The 21,262-nt window shown below is 39.0% G+C and overlaps 1 protein-coding gene across 4 annotated transcripts; it reads left to right on the top strand.

The window, feature by feature from the left end:
• The first annotated feature begins 2,121 nt into the window (after positions 1-2,121).
• On the top strand, positions 2,122-19,300 carry spata6l (spermatogenesis associated 6-like). Of its 4 annotated transcripts, none has more exons than XM_031314680.2 (13): positions 2,122-2,279; positions 5,688-5,825; positions 6,115-6,163; positions 6,695-6,736; positions 7,559-7,683; positions 7,889-7,981; positions 8,478-8,729; positions 11,943-12,024; positions 12,245-12,291; positions 14,448-14,569; positions 15,298-15,391; positions 16,152-16,238; positions 19,203-19,300. In XM_031314680.2, the coding sequence occupies exons 1-12, from the start codon at positions 2,232-2,234 to the stop codon at positions 16,215-16,217; spliced, it is 1,158 nt and encodes a 385-aa protein (XP_031170540.1). In that variant the 5' UTR covers positions 2,122-2,231; the 3' UTR covers positions 16,218-16,238; positions 19,203-19,300. The 4 variants fall into 4 exon arrangements, with proteins under 4 accessions (XP_031170540.1, XP_031170541.1, XP_031170539.1 ...); XM_031314681.2 differs by having other exon boundaries at positions 16,152-16,233; positions 19,203-19,298; XM_031314679.2 differs by lacking the exon at positions 19,203-19,300 and adding an exon at positions 18,905-18,935 and having other exon boundaries at positions 16,152-16,233.
• The last annotated feature ends 1,962 nt before the right edge of the window (positions 19,301-21,262 follow it).

Raw genomic sequence — 21,262 nt, 5'->3', positions numbered from 1 at the left:
AACAGCACAAATCTTCATTGTAATAGATGGATAGAGTACTTTATTAATCCCAACAGGAAATATTAGTGTTGCAGCAGCAATCAAGAAGTGAAATATAGAATATAAACTACAATAAAAACACAGACTTGACTTTAATATGTCTTATATCATCATGTATGGTTCAGGCAGATATTATATTGTCTTGTGTTGCTGACCAATCAGAAGAAAGAAACTAAATGAAGATGAAATAAAATCAATAAAAACAGAAAATATAACATTTAACAGTACATAGAGAAAACAGAAAGGAGACCGTAAACTCACATCGCTAAGATTAAATAAATACATTTTACAGAATAGAATCAATATATTTTATTATATTTTTATATAATTTAAAATATTCACCTGAAAGAAATCAACATGAAAACAGAAAACCATCTGAACAATATCCACCAGAGAGAGAGAGAGAGAGAAACGTGTGTTAGTGTGATTGTTCCATCACAATGGACCAATCAGTACCGAGAGAGAAAGATGTTTCTGTATGATGCTGTTAGTACAAACTCAACACTTCCTGTTTCTGTTTCAAATTAAGAGCCCTCTGGTCAGAATCCATTAGTTTCCTATCAAGGCTTTTATTGTGAAACATTTGCACGGTTCCCATAATGGTACATCAGCTGGAGCTGCTGTCATCTTGTAGCACTGGTACGTCACTTCTAATTTATTAATAATTCATTCTTAGTTGGCAGCACATTATTTATATCAAAGTTTATCAGACTTGTTTTCTCCGCTCTGTATCTCTGTATCTCTATATCTGACAATATGTTTATACAGTAAAATAATAACAGATTTAGAAGCAGCATCATGTTCAGAGAATTAAAATGCATTCCAACTGAGGAGTTCAGATAGACAGGATGGGAGGATCATTTGTGTCTCCAATTTAACATGTGTTTAACATTCATTCAGACAGAGAAGGAGCTTAATGCGGGGGCCATTTTCTGGAAGCTTCCTCCAGACTGAATGTGTGCAGAGTCTGTTGATGAAGCTGAGCTGTGACTGTAAGTCAGACTTCAGTGTAAAGGCTTTCTAAAACCCAATCCCAATCACAAAGGAATTTATTGCCACAGTAGTTACCCTAGGTGGAATTTGCCTCTGTGATTGGTGCAAATGGTGATAAGCTGATCAGAAAAGATTCTGTGGAGACAGGAAGGGACACAGATCATCAGAATATACCCACACTCCTCCACTCAGGTACAAGCTGCTGGAGCTGAGAGGGCAACTTTACGTATTCAAATTAAGTCAAAAACCTTCAGAAGTTTGGGGATGGGCACAGCAGTTCCATCTGCGCCTCCACCTTTTCATTTAGTGCTGAAACACTGAGTTTGACATTTCTGTGATATTTGTGTGTTTTGTGAGAGCAGTCCCATTAGTGGAACGTCGTGGATATAGACTACACACAACCTTATCACAGCTGAATATTTCAAAGTGTTCTAGTAGGCTCCAGCCTATATTAGATGTAGGCCTAGTCTTGATGTGGGTGGTCATTCAGGCCTACACTTAAAAAGGTTGTGAATCTAGTTATTCAAGTAGATTGTATTGGCATACACCACAGTCAACTTCAATCAATTAAAATGTCATTTCCCACAAAATAGTGGCTAGTGAAAATCTGCATGGCTAGGTAAACCACTAGTCACAGTGGCTGGTGAGTAAAAACAGTTCATGTCAAGCCCTGAATGTATGAAATGCATACAAAAATACATTTGAAGTGATTATACAGCCTACCCAATATGCATATCATATCATCGTAGGATACCAGTCTTTAAAAGTGCCTGTTCACATCAATTCTAAATGAATGTATCCATCTCTGGACTTTAATATCTCGGATGTGTTTCAGCCAGATCTCTGTTCTAAACTATTCACATTTAGAACATGTCCCATACCTGGGTTTTATTGATCAATGTTAACAACATTTGCTTTTAAAAAGTGATGGGGGAGAAAGGAGCAGTTACCAAAAGTGGTGAGGACATGTCCCCATTGACATATATATATAAGACATGTCTCCACTAGTGGAAAGGACATTTCTGGTCAGTTAACACACTTCCCCAACTTAACCGTGGTCGCTCCAGCAACCACAGCCGGAAGTTGTAGTATCCATGGTAACAAGGTAACCGGAGACTAGTGTGCTAGCTGTTGATTATACGGTTCCAGCAGTAACTTAGCTAGCTAGTCCGTCTTATCACCTTTGAGACAAGAGTCCAATGTCCCGAAAAGCGCTGAAAGTGGTGGCTGAACTAAAGTTTAGAGCGGTAAGACCTCTCTTATCTTATCTTTGTCATTTTAATAGTTTCTAGAAAGCGTCGCGGGTTGCAATTAGCTAGCTAATGCACCAACTATATATATATATATATATATATATATATATATATATAATCAATTCAATTCAATGAAGGGTTCCTCGATTCAGCTGTTGTCTGACTCACCACCAAGTGGCTCAGCAGTAGCTGGAGAGCCTATCGTTATTATACTTATATACTGTCTATGTTATTATAGGCCAGCTACATAGTGTGTGTTGTGTATGCAACTATGAGATATGTATTTCAACATCTCATCACCTTGAGTTTACCTCTGTGTATGAGAGTCTGTCCATGTTGTCTCCATGGTTGTCTCCTCTGGACAGCTCCGACATCCTGTCTACATGTTGAAGTAGTAACGAGACATGACATTTGAAGGGAGGCATTTTTAGGAGGAGTCCTTCAATATTCATCTGCTATTAAATACAATACATACTTTCATTTTATTTATTTTTTTTTTACAATGCAGGACTTTTGATAGGCCTATATAGTTGTAGTATTTGATTTAGTAAAGTGTGGTTGCTACGGGTTACGGATCGACCTATTGCATCACTGCCTGCAGGACTAAACAGACAGGTATTAATGTGTAAAATGCCTGTTTATTACAGAAGCTCAGAACTATGTATTGAATAAATGAAAACAGGTTGGGCCTTATATCTCAATGAACAGGCCACATGTCTCTGATATAAGTAAGCTGACCTCATTATGAAAGGCACACTCAGTACAGCTGCTGTGGGGGGACATTAGCTCTAATATAAGACTTGTTCTCGACCTGCTGGACTATTCTGATAACATCAATACTGACACACTGATAGTATTCCTTGATTTTTATAAAGCATTTGATACGGTAGAACATTATTTTTTACTCAAAGCACACAAATTTTTGATTTTGGACAAAATTTTATATCTACAGTTGAAATGTTTTATAAAAATATTGACAGTTCTGTGATATTATATCCAAACACCACAAAAAGATTTCCTGTACTGAGATCAGTTCGCCAGGGCTGCCCTATTTCACCGTTCTTGTTCCTGCTGGTGGTTGAATTACTGTCATTACATATTCGACATAATCCTATTATTAAAGGTTTGTCTATTTTTGGTAAGGAAATTAGAGTTACTCAACTAGCGGATGATACGGCTCTCTTTTTGAGTGATAAACATCAGATTGAATATGCTATATCCCTAATTGACCAATTTTCAGCTGCTTCGGGTTTAACACTTAACAAATCTAAATGTGAAATTTTATGTTTGTATCAGACTGAAGAGGATAAAATGTTCAATATACCTGTTAAGAAATGTGTAAAATATTTAGGTATTCATATCTGTAAAGACCACAAGGAACGTCAACAACTTAATTTTTTGTCTAAACTGAAGAAAACTAAAACAATACTGAATTTATGGCTTCAAAGAGACATTTCTATTTTAGGAAGGATTCTTTTGACTAAAGCAGAAGGGATTTCAAGATGTGTCTACCCTGCCCTCTCTCTCAATGTCCATGATTCAACATGTAAAGATATAAATTCCATATTTACGAATTTTGTACGGAAAAACAGACACCATCATTTAAAAAAAGCGGTGCTCTCTGGCTGTAAGGTTGAAGGTGGATTTGAACTTCTGGACTTTTGGGACTTGAATTACACCTTTAAGGTGAAATGGCTGAAGGAATGTTTGAGAGCACCAGAGTCTTTATGGTATTTTATCCCCAATAACATTTTTAATAGTGTAGGAGGTCTTAAATTTGTATTGAAATGTAACTACAATATTACAAGATTGCCGTTAAAACTATCCCAATTTTATCAACAAGCTCTTTTGGCCTGGAAGCTGTCATTCTCACAACTTTTCTCCACACAAGTCTATCTTATGGAATAATGAATGCATCACTAGGGGGAACAAGTCACTCTATTTGCAAAAATGGATCAATAGAGATATTATCTTCGTAAAAGATCTTTTTGATTATAATGGTCAATTACTTAATTATGAATCTTTTCTCAGAGAGAAAGCATTCCCAATAACGTTCAAGGAATATAATTCAGTTTTCAAATCTATACCTAATGGCATATTAGAATTAATGAAAAGTTATAAAAAACAAAATGAAGTTACTGGATTTAATTTTACTCTTTATATAAACGGTATGGATATTATGAGCAGCACTTGTACTAATAAGCACATTAGAAAATGCTTTTTAAATTTAAAGAAAATAACACCTCGTGGGAAATTTTACTGGAATTCTCATTTTACTGATGTTAACTGGCGTAGGGCGTGGCTTGTTCCCTTTAGATATTGTATCACAAACAAAGTTAGGGAATTACATTTGAAAATATTGCATAATATATACCCTACAAACCCATTTGTCTCGAAATTCTGTTCTGTTGATAACTATTGTAGTTTTTGTAAAACAGAACAAGAGTCATTAACCCATCGTTTTATGGTTGTTCATTTTGTATTGCATTCTGGAAAAGCTTTGAAGATTATATGGTATCTAAAACAAAACATTCAATCACACTTGAAGGGAAACATATTATTACTTATTTTGAAAGTAAAGATAGAAAGTTATGTAATATTGTAAATCTCTTTATTTTACTAGGTAAGTTTCATATTCATAAGGCTAAATTTTCTAGTTCAAAACCATGCTTCAAATTATTCCAGGTTGAATTTGAGATGTACTTTGAGTCTCTTAAGTTGGTATCCAATAAGAAAGCTATATTAATATCTGATGTCTACTCCAATTTATTTGTTTAAATACTCCTGCTGTCTACACTATTAATTTTTGGAAGTCTGTCCTCTTTGTACTTTTATTTCCTTTTGTTTAATTTATTATTCTCATTTTTACTTCGATATTATAATTTGTATATATTTTTGTATTTTATTTGTATATACATTGCAATGACTGAACCTTTGTAATCTACATTTTGAAATAAAGTTTAAAAAAAAAAAAAAAAGCTGCTGTGGGGGGGTCACATGACTGATAGTTGTAGTCTCACTTCACCTGTAAACAGTGATATGTGTGTGCAACTAACTAAAATTCTCTAATCAGTAATACACTCATAATAATTAAGACCAAAATGAGAAGGAGATGCTTTCAGTAGCATGCTTTAATAAGGGCACGTTTGTTTCACATTCTACCAAACTTAAAGGGAATGAAAACAATGAAAAATGAGGTGTATAGTTAAGATAAAAGCAGCATTTCAGTAATCTGGGCTTTGGATGCTCTTAACTACTCTCTCAGCTACTCAAGTCAGGCATAACCTTCTTAAGGTTAGGAGAAATTGTTAGTCTAACTCAACTAGCAGCTAGTGAAAAAGGGAAGATTTGACTCATAACCATATTTCACTAACATACTGTATGATCCTCCACTGCTCTCAGGTTTCTTGTCCTGGAGTTCATCTGCCAGCCAAGGATGACATCTACCTCAGCATGTGCTTCATGGGCCAGTACCACCAGTCGGACTGTCTCCCTGCCGTCTTTCCTCTGCTCTTTCAGGAGAAAATGACATTTGAAAAGGCAAGGCTTAACTTATCTTCCATCTGGGAAAAAAAACAGATGACAGATGAAATGAAAAAAGGAAAAGCATGAAGGGTCACTGAATGGTTTGACCATTAGGAAAACGCTATGAATCATGGGCTACTCAGTCCCCTGTAGGAGATTTGAACTAGTATGTTACTGTGTGTACAGACTAAACCAGCACAAACACATGTGAGGGGGGTGGGGCTGCGTTGGAGTGGGCGTATGGTTTTAGACGGGGAAATACAATTTATGATATATATATAATATATATTTTGTTTCTGTCTAGATTTTCAGGCATGCAGTTGACCCTGGAGACATCGCTATAATGCTGGAGTGTAAGTTACTTCATATTTGCTTGTGTACAGTGATACTGTCTGTGCCAGATATTGTAATACATAATAAACTGATGTGGTGCCATACTCATATTTCAACTTCTTTTCCACACATTAATCCCACATTTTTCTCAGATATGTTTCTTCATAAATTATACTCTGAATGCAGTCTCATGTATCATTTTGTGAAAAATGAAATGGAAGAAAATGATGGCCAATGTCCTAACAAATAATTAGGTTGTTTGCCATTTTCTGCCAAAATAGCCTTTTTAAAAAAAAAAAAAAAATCTGTCACCCCTATCTGCCCTATCAAAACAGTCTCTGACGCCACCCTGCCATCTGTGACGAGTGACCCACAATGCAATGGTGCCATGCCAAAGATAAGAGCCAGCAAAAACACAAAATCAGAAATTTTTGTGGTGAGGGCTGTCTCTGGTTCTTATCTTTGTGGCACCGTGGCATTGTGGGTCTCTCATGGTGTAGCGTTAATGATTCTGTCTACCTCTGTTTGTATTTCTTTCACATTCTCCTCAGATGAGACGGTCACAGTTGAACTGGTGCAGCTGATCCCTCCAGGTGAGGTTGGGTATTTTTCGTAATCATTCTTCTTTGTTCCACTGGTTAGAAATATACTATGTATTACTGCAGACACTTGAACAAACAGTACGAAAGTGGAAGAATTAAAAGGATTCCAGCCAGAATAACCTAATGCTGTTTGGAAACCACAGAATAATGTTGAAAAAGAGTGTATGAAAATACATTTCTGGCTATGATTCTTCATAACAATATCTGCTGGACACCCCATATTAAACATGTGAGAGCAAAAGTAGCACAGAGTGTTGGAGAAATAATGAGAGAGCACTTCATATTCTGTATAGTTCTGGTGTTACCATATTTAAATGACTGTGTTGAAGTATGGGGCAACCCCTAAAAAAACACCTTACAATCAGTAAGCATGCTACAAAAAAAACAAACAATGTACTTCATTAAAAAAAAAAGAATACACACCTTAAAGTTTAAGGATCTGGTAGAATTGAAGACTGCTCGGTAGAATGTACTGTAATTATATAATGCAATTTAAAAACAAAAGATACATTTTTAATATTAATATTATTATTATTATTATAGAATTACAGAAGTGAGGGTGGAGTGTAAATGTCACTGATGTTATTGGTGCTTGATAGAGTAGGACTTCATTTGGAGTAGTATTTTATATTATTTTAAATGATCTGTTTAGTTTATCTTATTGGATTGGGCACGTGTCTATGGTAAAGAAAGTCTGAATGGGTCTAGTGTGTGTTATATTAACAGTTGTTTTGTTGTTATGACTTTGTATTCATTTTTTTTTTTTCAATCGTTCAAAATAAAGATAAAGATGACCTTTGTTTGTGTTTGCAGCGGCGGACACTCTGGCCTGCTTTGAAGAAGATGCTCGCCGTTTCTTATTCCCAGAGCCCAAACTGGTTCCCTCCTCCTCTGGAGTGGATCGGGAGGTCCTGATGACCCGAGCACCTCACTTCCCAGTAGGTCCAACTTTGATACATGCACAGTGTGCAGTAATGTTGTCTATTTTCAGCATGTGTAGCCTGTTGACATTCTTTTTTAAACATGATCACATTTTCTGGACCACAGGTCTTAGACACAGTAGCAGGGGATTATAAGTGATGAGTGACTTTGCAGTTTAATATCATTATGGTACAAATATTTCCTCTCCTTTCCTTTCCCCAGGGTATCGCTCCACGGTTGGAGTTTTCCACCAAAACAACCATCATTGAGTGCTCAGCTGATGCTCGGATCAACATTTACCCTAATGTACCTATGGTAAAGATTATATGATGTGGCTTAAAATGTATATAGATTATGTACAAAAAATCAAACTGCATCATAATATATCAGAGGCAACACCATTAACCAAATTAGATTTCTGTCAGCAGCAGACCCATACATGATACAAGTCCTCTCCCAGTGACTTTCAATGGGTTCCTTGAATTCAATAATTTTAGCAATAATTATAATACATTTATGTTGCTTTGACCTTTCTGGCAGCAGAGTTCTGAACAGAGACAGGAACACAGTAGTAGTCAAAGACAAAGGCTTAGAAAAGCCTTTTATATCTCTGATGGACAGAAAGGATTTTATTTTGGAGATGATCTTTTTACCTGCAGAAACCATGACGGAACAACTCCCTTGACCTGCAACTCAAAATCAATATTTCAATCAAATGTAACACCTGTGCTTCTTGCAGAAGGTTTGGCAGCTAGAAAGCCCATTTTTAGGATGTGGATAGTTTTGAGACATCCACTCTTTTGTTTTCCAGAGGCCAGTGATGAAGAGGAACAGGACACCCTCCAGCAGACCCAGGAGCTCCTCTCCTCAGAGGAAACAACCTCAAACCCTTGGAAGGAGACAAGGTGGCAGGGCGTACAGGGGACGACACAGCGGCACTAGGTCACCATCATACATGTCCAGGTCCCAGTCCCTGTCCCCTGTAAGAGCTGACACACAGCGCCTGGCCCGGCTCAGCCTGGACTCTGCAGCTGACTGGGACACAGCTAGCACCTCCCAGCCTGTAAGCACACACAGCACAGTTTTATTCCAAAATTCCAAGATTTTTAAAAGCTGGCCATCATTTCCAGCCACGAGATGGCAGAGAAGAGCTAAGTTAGGTACGGGAGTTATTTCTACAGCACTGGGCCTATTAACTTTTATCTAATACAAATATCACTCTCACCTCTCTCCTCTCTGATGTAATGTTATGTTTCACCTGTGAGAAGGTTGGAGAGTCCGTTGCAAAATGCATCTGTTTGCCAGAAGCAAACCAGCAGTTCCTGTTAGCGGAGACTGACAACCACCCTATCTCCATTTAAAATGACTGCAACAACCACTATCACACATCATGACCTCGCCGTCCTCTCCACCCGAATGACAGACACACTTTCTTGGCTTATAATTACAGCATCAACCGCTAACAGCGCAAACAAACAGCCACCCTTTCTTGGGTTAAAATTACTCACCGTCTGTCGGGTTTTCACGAATGTTGAAATGACATAAAATGCCCGTCCCTTGTAGCCGTGATAAATTAGCCTGAAGCTAATGCTTACCTGGTCACGCAACTATTAGAAACATGCTGGGATTTTTTAGGTCGGGTAGAATCTATCTCCGTTAATCCCGTTCCTTTGTTTGCTGCTTTCATGGCTGTACTAACGTTCCAGCTGTAGCGCGCTGGGTTTACGTTTTTACAGATATATCTGGCAACCCAGCCTGGCTGTCAAACTGTTTTCAGAAAAGATAGTGTTTCAACATAGCATGTTTCCTGAATATCTGATGACATATTGGTGGTCATTTCTGGATTTAATATAGTAAATATATTTCATATTGCATGATTGCACCTTTAAATCTCAGTTGGCTATTTGCTTGGGTGTCTAGTAGCACATTTGGCCGATGCCTTCAGCATGTTTAAACTGTTGACATGGGTTCTGTTCCTGTGGTGATGAAGGGGGCGACAGTGTTGTTGTCATTACTTGGAATTCCTCATGGGGGAGACAGAAACTACGCACTATAGCTTTAAAGCGAGACTAGTAACTGTGAACACACACAAAGAACATTGAATTTTCCTTAATTTTCCAAGATTGTTTTTTTAGTCAGTTGCTTGAGAGACATCATCATTAGAGTGAGTAAAATGAGGCCCTGCTCACACGAATACGCTCGCGGGTGAAAACGACAAAATATTTGATCAGATGTGCCTTTCGTTTAGACGGCGATGGCCTTTTTGGGGCTTAAAAACGCAAAAAAGTGTGTGTGTGTGTGTGTGTGTGTGTGTGTGTTTGTGTCTGTGTGTGTGTGCATTGTTTGGAGCAATATCTCCACCTCCTCATCTGTCCAGACAAAATTGTCAGCTTTTGTCGTTCGCTTCGCGCTACTAGGGAGAGAAGTAGAAGGAAGGTTCTACGCAGGTGTGTGGACTTCACACACTTTTGCGTCACCATATGCACGCAGATTTCCCCCCCAAAACACTCGTCTAAACGCGGAATAAAAAGTGAGACCACAACGCTACTTATGCGTTTTCTCTTCAGATGGTTTCCATCTAAACATAGTCTGAGACTGGAAGCAGAACACAACAAACATGTCTCCTGGCAACCCGTTGTCACTCACAACTCGTCAAAAACTGCAGCTTGGTCAGTGGCCCTCAGCGTCTGATAGTGATCTGATGATAAATTACGTAACAAATATACTTATTTTAACCCAAACACCATCTTTTCCTAAACCTAACCAAGTAGTGTTGTTGCTTAAACCTAATTCTAAACTGCATGTTGAAAAATGACACCAAATGAGTTCTGACCAAGCGTGTATGTGAAGAGTTGACAGTGAGGTTTAGTAAAAAAAAAAAATCTGTGGATGCAGAATTTTCTGCAGAATTTATAAAAATAAAGAAAAATGTAACAGAAGCAAGTAGAGTTGTAAAGTCAGACATTTGACTCAGCAATGTCAGTTAAATAATATCTATCTAGGGTTTACTAGTATAATACTACTAGCTACAATTTGCCACTAAAAGCTACCGGTCATATCAGACCAAGTAAGGCTACAACAGCAAACTCCTGAACCCCTCAACTGGTTATAAATTCAACTTTTCATTTGTTAGACATTTTTTTCACTTTTGTTATTTTTTAATTCAAAGGTTATGTAGCCTGTAGTTTCTGATTCTGTTGTGCCAGTTTTCACCCATTTCGATGTTTTAATAATTGGGGGAAGTCTCAAACCATCTGAACTGGGATATGGGGATTCATATTGTATACCAAAACTAAAATAAAGAAGTGTGTATTAAAAATAATATTCCACAACTCTTTTTTTTTTAAAAGAGAAAATGCCGTTTGTGCTGCTCTCCATTGCTAATTATTATTATTATTATTATTATTATTATTATTATTATTATTATTATTATTATTATTATTATCTTAAAGCGCCCATATTAAGCTCATTTTCAGGTTCATAATTGTATTTAGAGGTTATATCAAAATAGGTTTACATGGTATAATTTTCAAAAAACACCATATTTTTGTTATACTGCACATTGCTGCAGCTCCTCTTTTCACCCTGTGTGTTGAGCTCTCTGTTTTAGCTACAGAGTGAGACATCTCACTTCTATCCCATCTTTGTTGGGAGTCACACATGTTCAGTACCTAGGTACTGGGCTACTAGCTAGAAGCTAACGCTGCTAGCGGTTAGCCACCTCGTTATCAATGGCAAAACACTGCTACAACACACACAAGTTCACCCTAATCTACAAAATAAATTGTATAGAACTACTTCCATATCCCTGTTCTGCAGGTATTCCACCCAAAGTTGGAAGTATGCCCTCGTTTAGAAGAAGTCTCCCGGCTAATCCTGCCTTGTACTGACTGAAGTTGGAGAAACAGCTAGCTGATGTGGTATTAGCTAAAGAAGGCAGGACACATTCAGAAACCCGTATCTCACTCAAAACAGCATGGATGTTTTTTTTTCCAAGTTTGTATGCGTGTGGAAGCACCAGAGACACAAAATAATACCCCAAATCCCAGAAAATTTGATTTCTTCATAATATGGGCACTTTAAACTAGTCACACCCATTTCAGGAAACATTATATCTGCTGTTCGGAACCCCTCTTATGTGACTTGTCTCCTATATTCTTATCACAATAAAATGGTCCGACCTCTTTGCCAAGAGAGCTACAGCCCTGTTTGTGTACATCCTGTAGCAGTTTGACCTGCAGGCCTGCTTATTGTGTCATTATTCTCCTGCATGTAGATGCTGCCTTTGTGGCCTGGAGCCAGTCGCTCTGCTGCGTTTACCAAATCCTCTTCACCTTTGACCAGGTCTTCATCAACAGGTAGAAATCCTCATATAATGCTGCTTTGATGCTACTAAACATGGATTACAGTCTCAAACAACCTACCGTAAATGCTTGTAAAGTTTTTTTTATTGTTATACTGCTCTGTTGACGTGATGTTAGTTTGATGATAAAACCTACTCACAGTCAGGTTTCTATTCTCAAGAAATGCTAATCTGTTGTCACTCAAAAACAATTTCCCCTCTTTTTGCGGTACTAGTGAGATATTCTCCAACTGGCAGAAGAAAATCCTTATCCAATGGTTTGGTAAGATCTCAATTATTTTCTTATTATTTGGCCTTTTAAACAGAAAGTTATGGGGTTTATCAGATGGAGTATAGAGCTGGAGTCAGGATGTGGTTAGTCTAGTTGAGCATAAAGACTGGAAGCAGCTGGCCAGTCCAAAGTTCAAAAATACACCCACCCACACCTCTAAAACTCACTAATTAAGACACATCTTATTTAAAATAATAGTAGTAAGAATAATATAGATATATGCAGTGTATTAACAGAATATATTATAAGAAAATGAATAAATATGGATATTCAGTATGAACCATATAGACAGATATGTACAGTATGTACAGCTATGTGCAGTGTGGTAACAGGACCATTGTAGTGCAGAAACAGTAACATTATAAGAGTAGTGAGAATAAGTGTATGTGCAGGATGAATAGTATGAAGACTAGTAGAATATGGTTATGTATAAGTGTAGTTACAGTATGTACATTTGTAGATAAATATAACACTATGGGTGGTATAGGGTAGTGCACATGGGCGTGGGGCGGGGGGGGTTAGGGGCTTAGTTGGTTGGTTGTCACTGGGATGCAGAGCTAGAGTTCAGTAGGGTGACAGCCACAGGAAAGAAGCTTCCTCTGAACCTGTTGGTACGGGTGACCTGAGACGCCTCCCGGAGGGGAGTGGGGTGACCAGGGTGTGGTTGGGGTGAGAACAGTCTGTGGTCGGGGTGACAACAGTCTGTGGTCGAGGTGAGAACAGTCTGTGGTCGGGGTGACAACAGTCTGCGGTCGGGGTGACAACAGTCTGCGGTCGGGGTGACAACAGTCTGCGGTCGGGGTGACAACAGTCTGCGGTCGGGGTGACAACAGTCTGCGGTCGGGGTGACAACAGTCTGCGGTCGGGGTGACAACAGTCTGCGGTCGGGGTGACAACAGTCTGCGGTCGGGGTGAGAACAGTCTGTGGTCGGGGTGACAACAGTCTTTGATGATGCTGCACGTCTTACGCAAGCATCACTTGCCCTGGATGGTCTCAATGGAGGGGAGTGAGGAACCGGTGATGCGTTGGGCAGTTTCCACCACCCTCTGCAGTGCTGGGCAGAGCAGTTGCCATAGCAAACTGTGACACAGTTGGTGAGGATGCTCTGGATGGTGCAGCGGTAGAAGTTCACCAGGATCTGAGGAGACAGGTGGACCTTCTTGAGTCTCCTCAGAAAGAAGAGACGCTGGTGAGCCTTCTTGATCAGGGTAGAGGTGTTGAGGGTCCAAGAGAGGTCCTCAGAGATGTGGACACCCAGAAACTCAAGCTGGTGACACGCTCCACCTCAGTCCCGTTGATGAGGATGGGGGTGTGTGCCAGCTTCAGACTTCCTGAAGTCCACAATGAGCTCTTTGGTCTTCTTGGTGTTGAGAGCCAGGTTGTTGTCAGTGCACCACGAGGATAGGTGCTGGACCTCCCTGTAGGCCATCTCATCGTTGTTGCTGATGATGATTGATTAGCGTCAAAATATACTTAAAGTACCGAAAGTAAAAGTTCTCATCATGCAGAATGGCCCATTTCACATTATATCACTGAATTATAATTAGTGATGCATTAATGTGCTGGGTAGCTTAATCTATATTCTAATCTAATTAATTACATGCTTTGTGATTAATTCATCTAAATGAATCATATATATATATATATATATATATATATATATATATGTATATATATATATATATATATATATATATATATACAGTACATTCAAGAACAGATGAAGAAAGACCGGAGATTCAAAGCTACAGCGATGTGACTTTCAGAATGAACGCTGTTGTTCCCAGGGATTACCTTGTCCCAAATAGCTAGCTGTTATCAAATGACGTGTATACTCTAGCACTGCTATGGGATGCAATTGTCATGGCAGGTGTATTGCTCAGGAGCCAAAGAAGTGCAGTGTTGAGTGTAAAGTTGTCTGTATGAGCGGTTCTGGAGAATCGGTCCATTCCCAACAGGCACTGCACTTGTATATCATAGATTAAGGTTGTCAAAAATGACTGATTGAGCCTTTAATAACTGCAATTGAGACCAGCAATAGAGAGTGAAATAAATCAATTGCTGAGGTGCAGATGTATTAACGGGATGGTTATCTGATAGTGAAAGAAACCAATAGAAAGTAGCTTGTCTCTGCTTCCATTGGCAGGTTGGAGGGTTACCAGAAGACGACTCCAGCTCTTCAGAAACACATGACCCCCTTGACTACCACCAAGGTCCTGACCCTTCAGGGCTGTGGCGGTCTTATAGGGAACAGGCCAGGCACAGCAGGTCTTTTTCTTGACTAGTTTTACATATTACACATAATATAATCATGCACCTCATTACAAAGAGAATGTAATCAAAACAATATCAAAGTGATAAGAACACTTTCCCAATAACTGCACAAGTCAAATAAAGATGTAGTCATTAAATAAGCTTTGAAGCTTTTGGAAAATGATTTACTTCTACCTTGATGGAGTTAAGCTAGCAGTTTCCCTGTTTTTCAAGTGTTCGTGCTAAGCTACGTGAAAGTCTGCGTATTGCAAAATCAGGGATTTATTTTCTAAACACATTATACATAGCTGTGTGTGCTACTGGGTTAGCTGCTAATGATAATTTGTTGCTGTGGAACGACACTCTTTCTTCAGCATCTAAGAGCATCTAAGAGCAGAGAGAACTGATTATTGTTTCCATGATTTTGAAACCTAAATTTAATATACTTGGCGATTCTTTTAGGCATTAAAATTTGGTGGTTAATAATGCATTTTTCTGTGGTGTGACAGACTCAGAACACATTTATTTTTGCTTTACCAGGACTTTAAACACATCATGGACTGACAATGTCTCTGTAATAGTTGCACAGGGATTATGAATATCACACTTCTCATCTGACTTTGAGTTTTACTGCAAACACGTGTATGCAGATGACACTGGGATGTTCATTATTCAAGCAAGTAATGATGACAAATAAAATGTCACTCAAGCTGAAGTTCCCTTACTATTGGTTTGATGTTCAGGTCTCAGTCCAGCTCTCACAGAGAATGGGAAGAGGTCCAAGAGCGTGTTCGGGGACTCCTTACGACACCAAAAGCTGTACGCCGACTTGCCTATGTAAGTAATACATAACATTAGACTCAATGTTAGATATCACAGCATCAGTATGGGTTTCAGTCTACTGTTAGACTTGCTGCCATTTGTACAGGCAACTACATGTCTATGTGTTCAGCTATTGCAATATCGTTATAGTATAGTATATAGTTACTGTTGTCTAATAGGAATGTCAGCTTCTTTTGCCCTTACTGGCACACTTCAGTGGGCTCTTGGAAGTTGTGGTCATCTGAAAAAGACATTCCTTTAAAACGTATTCTCCATAAAAAACCCAATCTTATTTTTAATTCTTAAAGAAACACACCTCATCTGCAGCAGGAACCAGGCCTTTATTTGAAACAGGCTTATGTTAGAGATTCCTTTATTTAGTTTCATAAATGTATCATAACCTATTTCAGTAAGAAGCCTCCTTGTTTTCTGACCTGGCTCTATTTCTATTTGATGTTAATGCAATCTAAATACTTCCTCCATGGCTTTGGTGTTGTACTGATGGAATTAATGCTGTGAAATTTACCATCTGCCTTTATTTGCTCTTGCCGCTATTATTTGAAAACTGGCTTCTATTTGAAAATGTAATGCAAAGCTAATACTTTTGACAAATAGGTATGTTTCTTCTTTGTAGTGTATATTTGAAGGCAAACTTGTCCCTGTAAGTTTTATCACTTTTTTTATGCTGCTTCAATGCATAAATAGCTCTAAGAATGCACTGAAGATCACAAATAAAGGATACCGCAAAGATAATATGACTGTTATTGTGTTTTAGGGGGCCACACACTCCGAGGTAGACAAGGTTTTAACCAGGAGGTCCATCTCTCCAGGTCCACCGTGATGACCTGGCCAGACTGGTGAGGTGATTTGAGGAACCTTGTTCTGTTTTTCACTGGCCTGTATTCACTGTTATTGTCTAGCTTGTGTTGTTCTGTTGTGTTGGTCTGTCTGTTGTGTGCCCCCACCAAAGTTGTAATTAAATCTACTTTCTTGGTCATGGATTTCGCAAAAGGGGTCATTCCAGGCTTATGTTTATTTTATTATTTGCAAAAATAGCCTTTTATGTATTTTGGCCCCTGCCAAAGATCCTATGCACGTCCCTGAGAACTAACTTATCGTAGCAAAAAAAAGTATCAGGAATGGGGTTTGAATTCACAAAAAGGGTTTTTTTTGCTTCTTGAGGGAAGAAACAATACTTTTAAACAAACTCACAACTAAGTCACCCATCACCCCTCCTGTCCTGTATCCCCTAAAGGTCCCATGACATGGTGCTCTTTGGATGCTTTTATATAGACCTTAGTGGTCCTCTAATACTGTATCTGAAGTATCTTTTATATAGACCTTAGTGGTCCCCTAATACTGTATCTGAAGTCTCTTTTATATAGACCTTAGTGGTCCTCTAATACTGTATCTGAAGTCTCTTTTATATAGACCTTAGTGGTCCCCTAATACTGTATCTGAAGTCTCTTTTATATAGACCTTAGTGGTCCTCTAATACTGTATCTGAAGTCTCTTTTATATAGACCTTAGTGGTCCCCTAATACTGTAGCTGAAGTCTCTTTTATATAGGCCTTAGTGGTCCCCTAATACTGTATCTGAAGTCTCTTTTATATAGACCTTAGCGGTCCCCTAATACTGTATCTGAAGTCTCTTTTATATAGACCTTAGTGGTCCCCTAATACTGTATCTGAAGTCTCTTTTATATAGACCTTAGTGGTCCCCTAATACTGTATCTGAAGTCTCTTTTATATAGACCTTAGTGGTCCCCTAATACTGTATCTGATGTCTCTTTTATATAGGCCTTAGTGGTCCTCTAATACTGTATCTGAAGTCTCTTTTATATAGACCTTAGCGGTCCCCTAATACTGTATCTGAAGTCTCTTTATATAGACCTTAGTGGTCCTCTAATACTGTATCTGAAGTATCTTTTATATAGACCTTAGTGGTCCCCTAATACTGTATCTGAAGTCTCTTTTATATAGACCTTAGTGGTCCTCTAATACTGTATCTGAAGTATCTTTTATATAGACCTTAGTGGTCCCCTAATACTGTATCTGAAGTCTCTTTTATATAGACCTTAGTGGTCCTCTAATACTGTATCTGAAGTCTCTTTTATATAGACCTTAGTGGTCCCCTAATACTGTATCTGAAGTCTCTTTTATATAGACCTTAGTGGTCCTCTAATACTGTATCTGAAGTCTCTTTTATATAGACCTTAGTGGTCCCCTAATACTGTATCTGAAGTCTCTTTTATATAGGCCTTAGTGGTCCCCTAATACTGTATCTGAAGTCTCTTTTATATAGACCTTAGCGGTCCCCTAATACTGTATCTGAAGTCTCTTTTATATAGACCTTAGTGGTCCCCTAATACTGTATCTGAAGTCTCTTTTATATAGACCTTAGTGGTCCCCTAATACTGTATCTGATGTCTCTTTTATATAGGCCTTAGTGGTCCCCTAATACTGGATCTGAAGTCTCTTTTATATAGGCCTTAGTGGTCCCCTAATACTGTATCTGAAGTCTCTTTATATAGACCTTAGTGGTCCCCTAATACTGTATCTGAAGTCTCTTTATATAGGCCTTAGTGGTCCCCTAATACTGTATCTGAAGTCTCTTTTATATAGACCTTAGTGGTCCCCTAATACTGTATCTGAAGTCTCTTTTATATAGACCTTAGTGGTCCCCTAATACTGTATCTGAAGTCTCTTTATATAGACCTTAGTGGTCCCCTAATACTGTATCTGAAGTCTCTTTTATATAGACCTTAGTGGTCCTCTAATACTGTATCTGAAGTCTCTTTTATATAGACCTTAGTGGTCCCCTAATACTGTATCTGAAGTCTCTTTTATATAGGCCTTAGTGGTCCTCTAATACTGTATCTGAAGTCTCTTTTATATAGACCTTAGTGGTCCCCTAATACTGTATCTGAAGTCTCTTTCCAGAAATTCAGCCTTGGTGCAGAATTACAGCCACTAGAGCCAGTCCCACAATGAGCTTTCCTTAGGATGTACCATTTCTGTGTCTGTAGCTTTAAATGCTATTGAGGAGGAGAGAGGGGGGGCAAGGTGGAGGGTGGGGGTGTGGCCTTGACCAACTGCCATTTTGCTTGTTTGAAAGCCATGATGTCTCTCTCTCTCACGGGTGGGCCAAATTCTCTGGGCGGGCAAAGCAGAGAAAGGGGAGGTAACCTTTCCCCTTATGACGTCATAAAGGGAAGATTCCAGATCGACCCATCTGAGCTTTCATTTCCTCAAAGGCAGAGCAGGATACCCAGGGCTCGATTTACACCTATCACCATTTCTAGCCACTGGGGGACCATAGGCAGGCTGGGGGAACTCATATTAATGTTAAAAAACCTCATAAAGTGAAATTTTCATGCCATGGGACCTTTAAACTTACTGTACACTCACTGTTGTACAAATGCCAATTAGGACCCCCCTTCTGAGGCAACAAAGCTACAAAAAATCCCAAAATTGTATTTCTATGTTATTATACTTGTATGATGTCTGTCTTTTTCTTCTCCTTTAGGGAAAGAGACTATCACCTTACCAATTGTCTTTGTGTGTGTGTGTGTGTGTGTGTGTGTGTGTGTGTGTGTGTGTGTGTGTGTGTGTGTGACATCCATACATCACATTATGCCACTTTGTGGATTGAAATAAAAAGTAAAATATGGCCCTGTTTTAACCTGGTTTTAACATCCGTCCTGGGTTACTAATCAAAAAAAGCGCTGCCTGCAGTCTTTGTCTGTGTGCCGAAGGACGTTTTCTCCGCCCGATGGTGGTATGTGTGTGTAATGTGTGTATTTTTGTTTGTTGCCTACTTTCAGATATCTGCTTCATGTACAGAGAGGTATTTCACTGCTGTGGTTTGATAAATGTCCACACACAGAGACCATATTAATGACTGGCAAAATAATGTTTTATGTTAAAATAAATGTTTTGACTTGAAACTCATTGGGAGGAGCTTATGTTTTTGGCTTGGTATGTTTGTTGGAAGGATTATGGAAAAACTTCTTGTCCGATTACCATGACACTTGGTGGAAGGGTGAAGCCTGGGCCAAAGAAGAACGCATTACATTTTGAAGTAGATCCGAATCATGGGGCAGATACAAAAATAAGTTTTCGATTTTCTAACACTGAGAGATAGACTGCATTGGGATCCAGTGGGACAACACAAATCTAGCGAGAACTGGCGGTTTTAACTTTGTAGGAGCCATGGATGTATAAAGAGAACGGTGGGGGCGTGCGGTCAAATAACAACAGAAAACGGAGGAGCTCGAGACACAGCAGCCATCAACGTTGTCAACAGACATACATACACAGTATATGTGTATACTGTATATAAGTGGATGAAATGAACTCAACATATCAAGGCAAGTTAGTGATCCTGCAGGAAAGCATGAGGAGATTAGAGGAAAGGAGGAGCCCCCAAACTTCAGATTATGCATCAAAAATCAACATATAAAAATATCTATTATTAAAATATAAAAGTATGTTAGTTCAGTATAACATATCAATGAAAGTATGTTTTATTTTGCATTGAAATTATGTTTCTTTTGGGTTCTGTATTCACAGTCTGGGTGTGTGGCTTGGGTGTGACTTTAAGGCCAAATGGCCAGAGGAATGCAGGGTATAGGACAGTGGTTCCCTAACCTTTTCGGCTGGGCCCCCCTTTTGTCGATGCAAATATTTTCTTGCCTTTGTTTTGGTAGATGTGGTGTTTGGTGCGGCTTCATCGTCTGCTTTACGTTACCTGGCAGTCCTTTCAAAACAAACTTGGCTATGCTTTGCTAGCAGTGCTGCAGAACCATGTGTTACGTCTTTTGAGTAGCCATTTGATAGGGCAAGCACTGACATGTGACATGAGGGTGCGTGTTTGTGTGGCCGCCGATAACCCAGATTTGCAGATTCATTATGGAGATTGCTTCCGGCTGGAAGCAGTGGAAAACAACCTCACACTTTGCTGTTCTTGTTTTCCCACATCACAAACTTTTGTAAATACACTATTTAAAACCTGAACTACAGCAATGAGGAAGAGCGGGGCTGGCCCGGCAAGGACACCGGCACAGCACGTAGGACGGAGCAGACCGAAGCTGCGTCGCGGTCACAGGAGAAATCAGCCATCTTCAGACTCAAAACCATGCACTCTCTGGGTGAGTCAGTTTGACACAGCACTCCCCTCTAGAAGATGGTAAGACATACACTCATACCGGCAAGTTAGTCTTATTCTCACGTTGAAAGCAACACGGAGGGAAAAAGAGACAGGGGTTACAGGCTAGGTTAACCTTTAGCAGCTGTGTGCCTTTGTGTTAGGAGCCCAGGTTAGCTCAGCTATTTGTAACACATGCATTAATTAATTATATTTAGCGTCACTGATTATCACATTGATAATCTTGTGTGCCGACTCAGGCAAAAAGTTGACTATTTCTACAGAAAGAAAAGCATCTTTCCCATGTTTTGTAGGAAAAGGGTTGTTGAGGCAGTTTTCATGTCTGTCTTGGGCTATGGTGATGTGATTTATAGACATGCATCCTCTTCAATTCCTAAGTTTCTGGACTCAGTCTATCACTCCGCCTTAAGATTTATAACCGGTAATGTCTATGGTACACAAAGTGTTGGGTGGTCTTCTCTCTAAGAGGGACGTGATGCTCACCGGTATCTCTTTATCTAAAAGGGCCTTGATGGAAAACCACCACGCTACCTTACAGAACTTCTCTGTTACTCAGAGGGACATTATCAGACTAGCTCTGCTGACTGGCTTTTGCTTCATGTTCTACGAGCTCGCTCTGAACTTGGAAAAACTGCTTTTAACTTTAGTGCACCTGACTCCTTAAAAGTAACTCACTTGTGCCTTTTAGAAAAACCTTCCAAACACTTCTACTTGTAA

Source organism: Sander lucioperca, chromosome 17 (assembly GCF_008315115.2).
Source record: "Sander lucioperca isolate FBNREF2018 chromosome 17, SLUC_FBN_1.2, whole genome shotgun sequence".
Classification (NCBI taxonomy): Eukaryota; Metazoa; Chordata; class Actinopteri; order Perciformes; family Percidae; genus Sander; species Sander lucioperca.
The sequence above is the reverse complement of the archived record's forward strand: the minus strand, read 5'-3'. Positions and strand labels throughout refer to the sequence as shown.

Coding starts and splice junctions, on each gene's coding strand:
- spata6l (XM_031314680.2), top strand. CDS start 2,232: ATGTCCCGAAAAGCGCTGAAAGTGGTGGCTGAACTAAAGTTTAGAGCG. Junction 7,684..7,888: donor CCCGAGCACCTCACTTCCCA/GTAGGTCCAACT, acceptor TCCTTTCCCCAG/GGTATCGCTCCACGGTTGGA. Junction 14,570..15,297: donor GAACAGGCCAGGCACAGCAG/GTCTTTTTCTTG, acceptor TTTGATGTTCAG/GTCTCAGTCCAGCTCTCACA.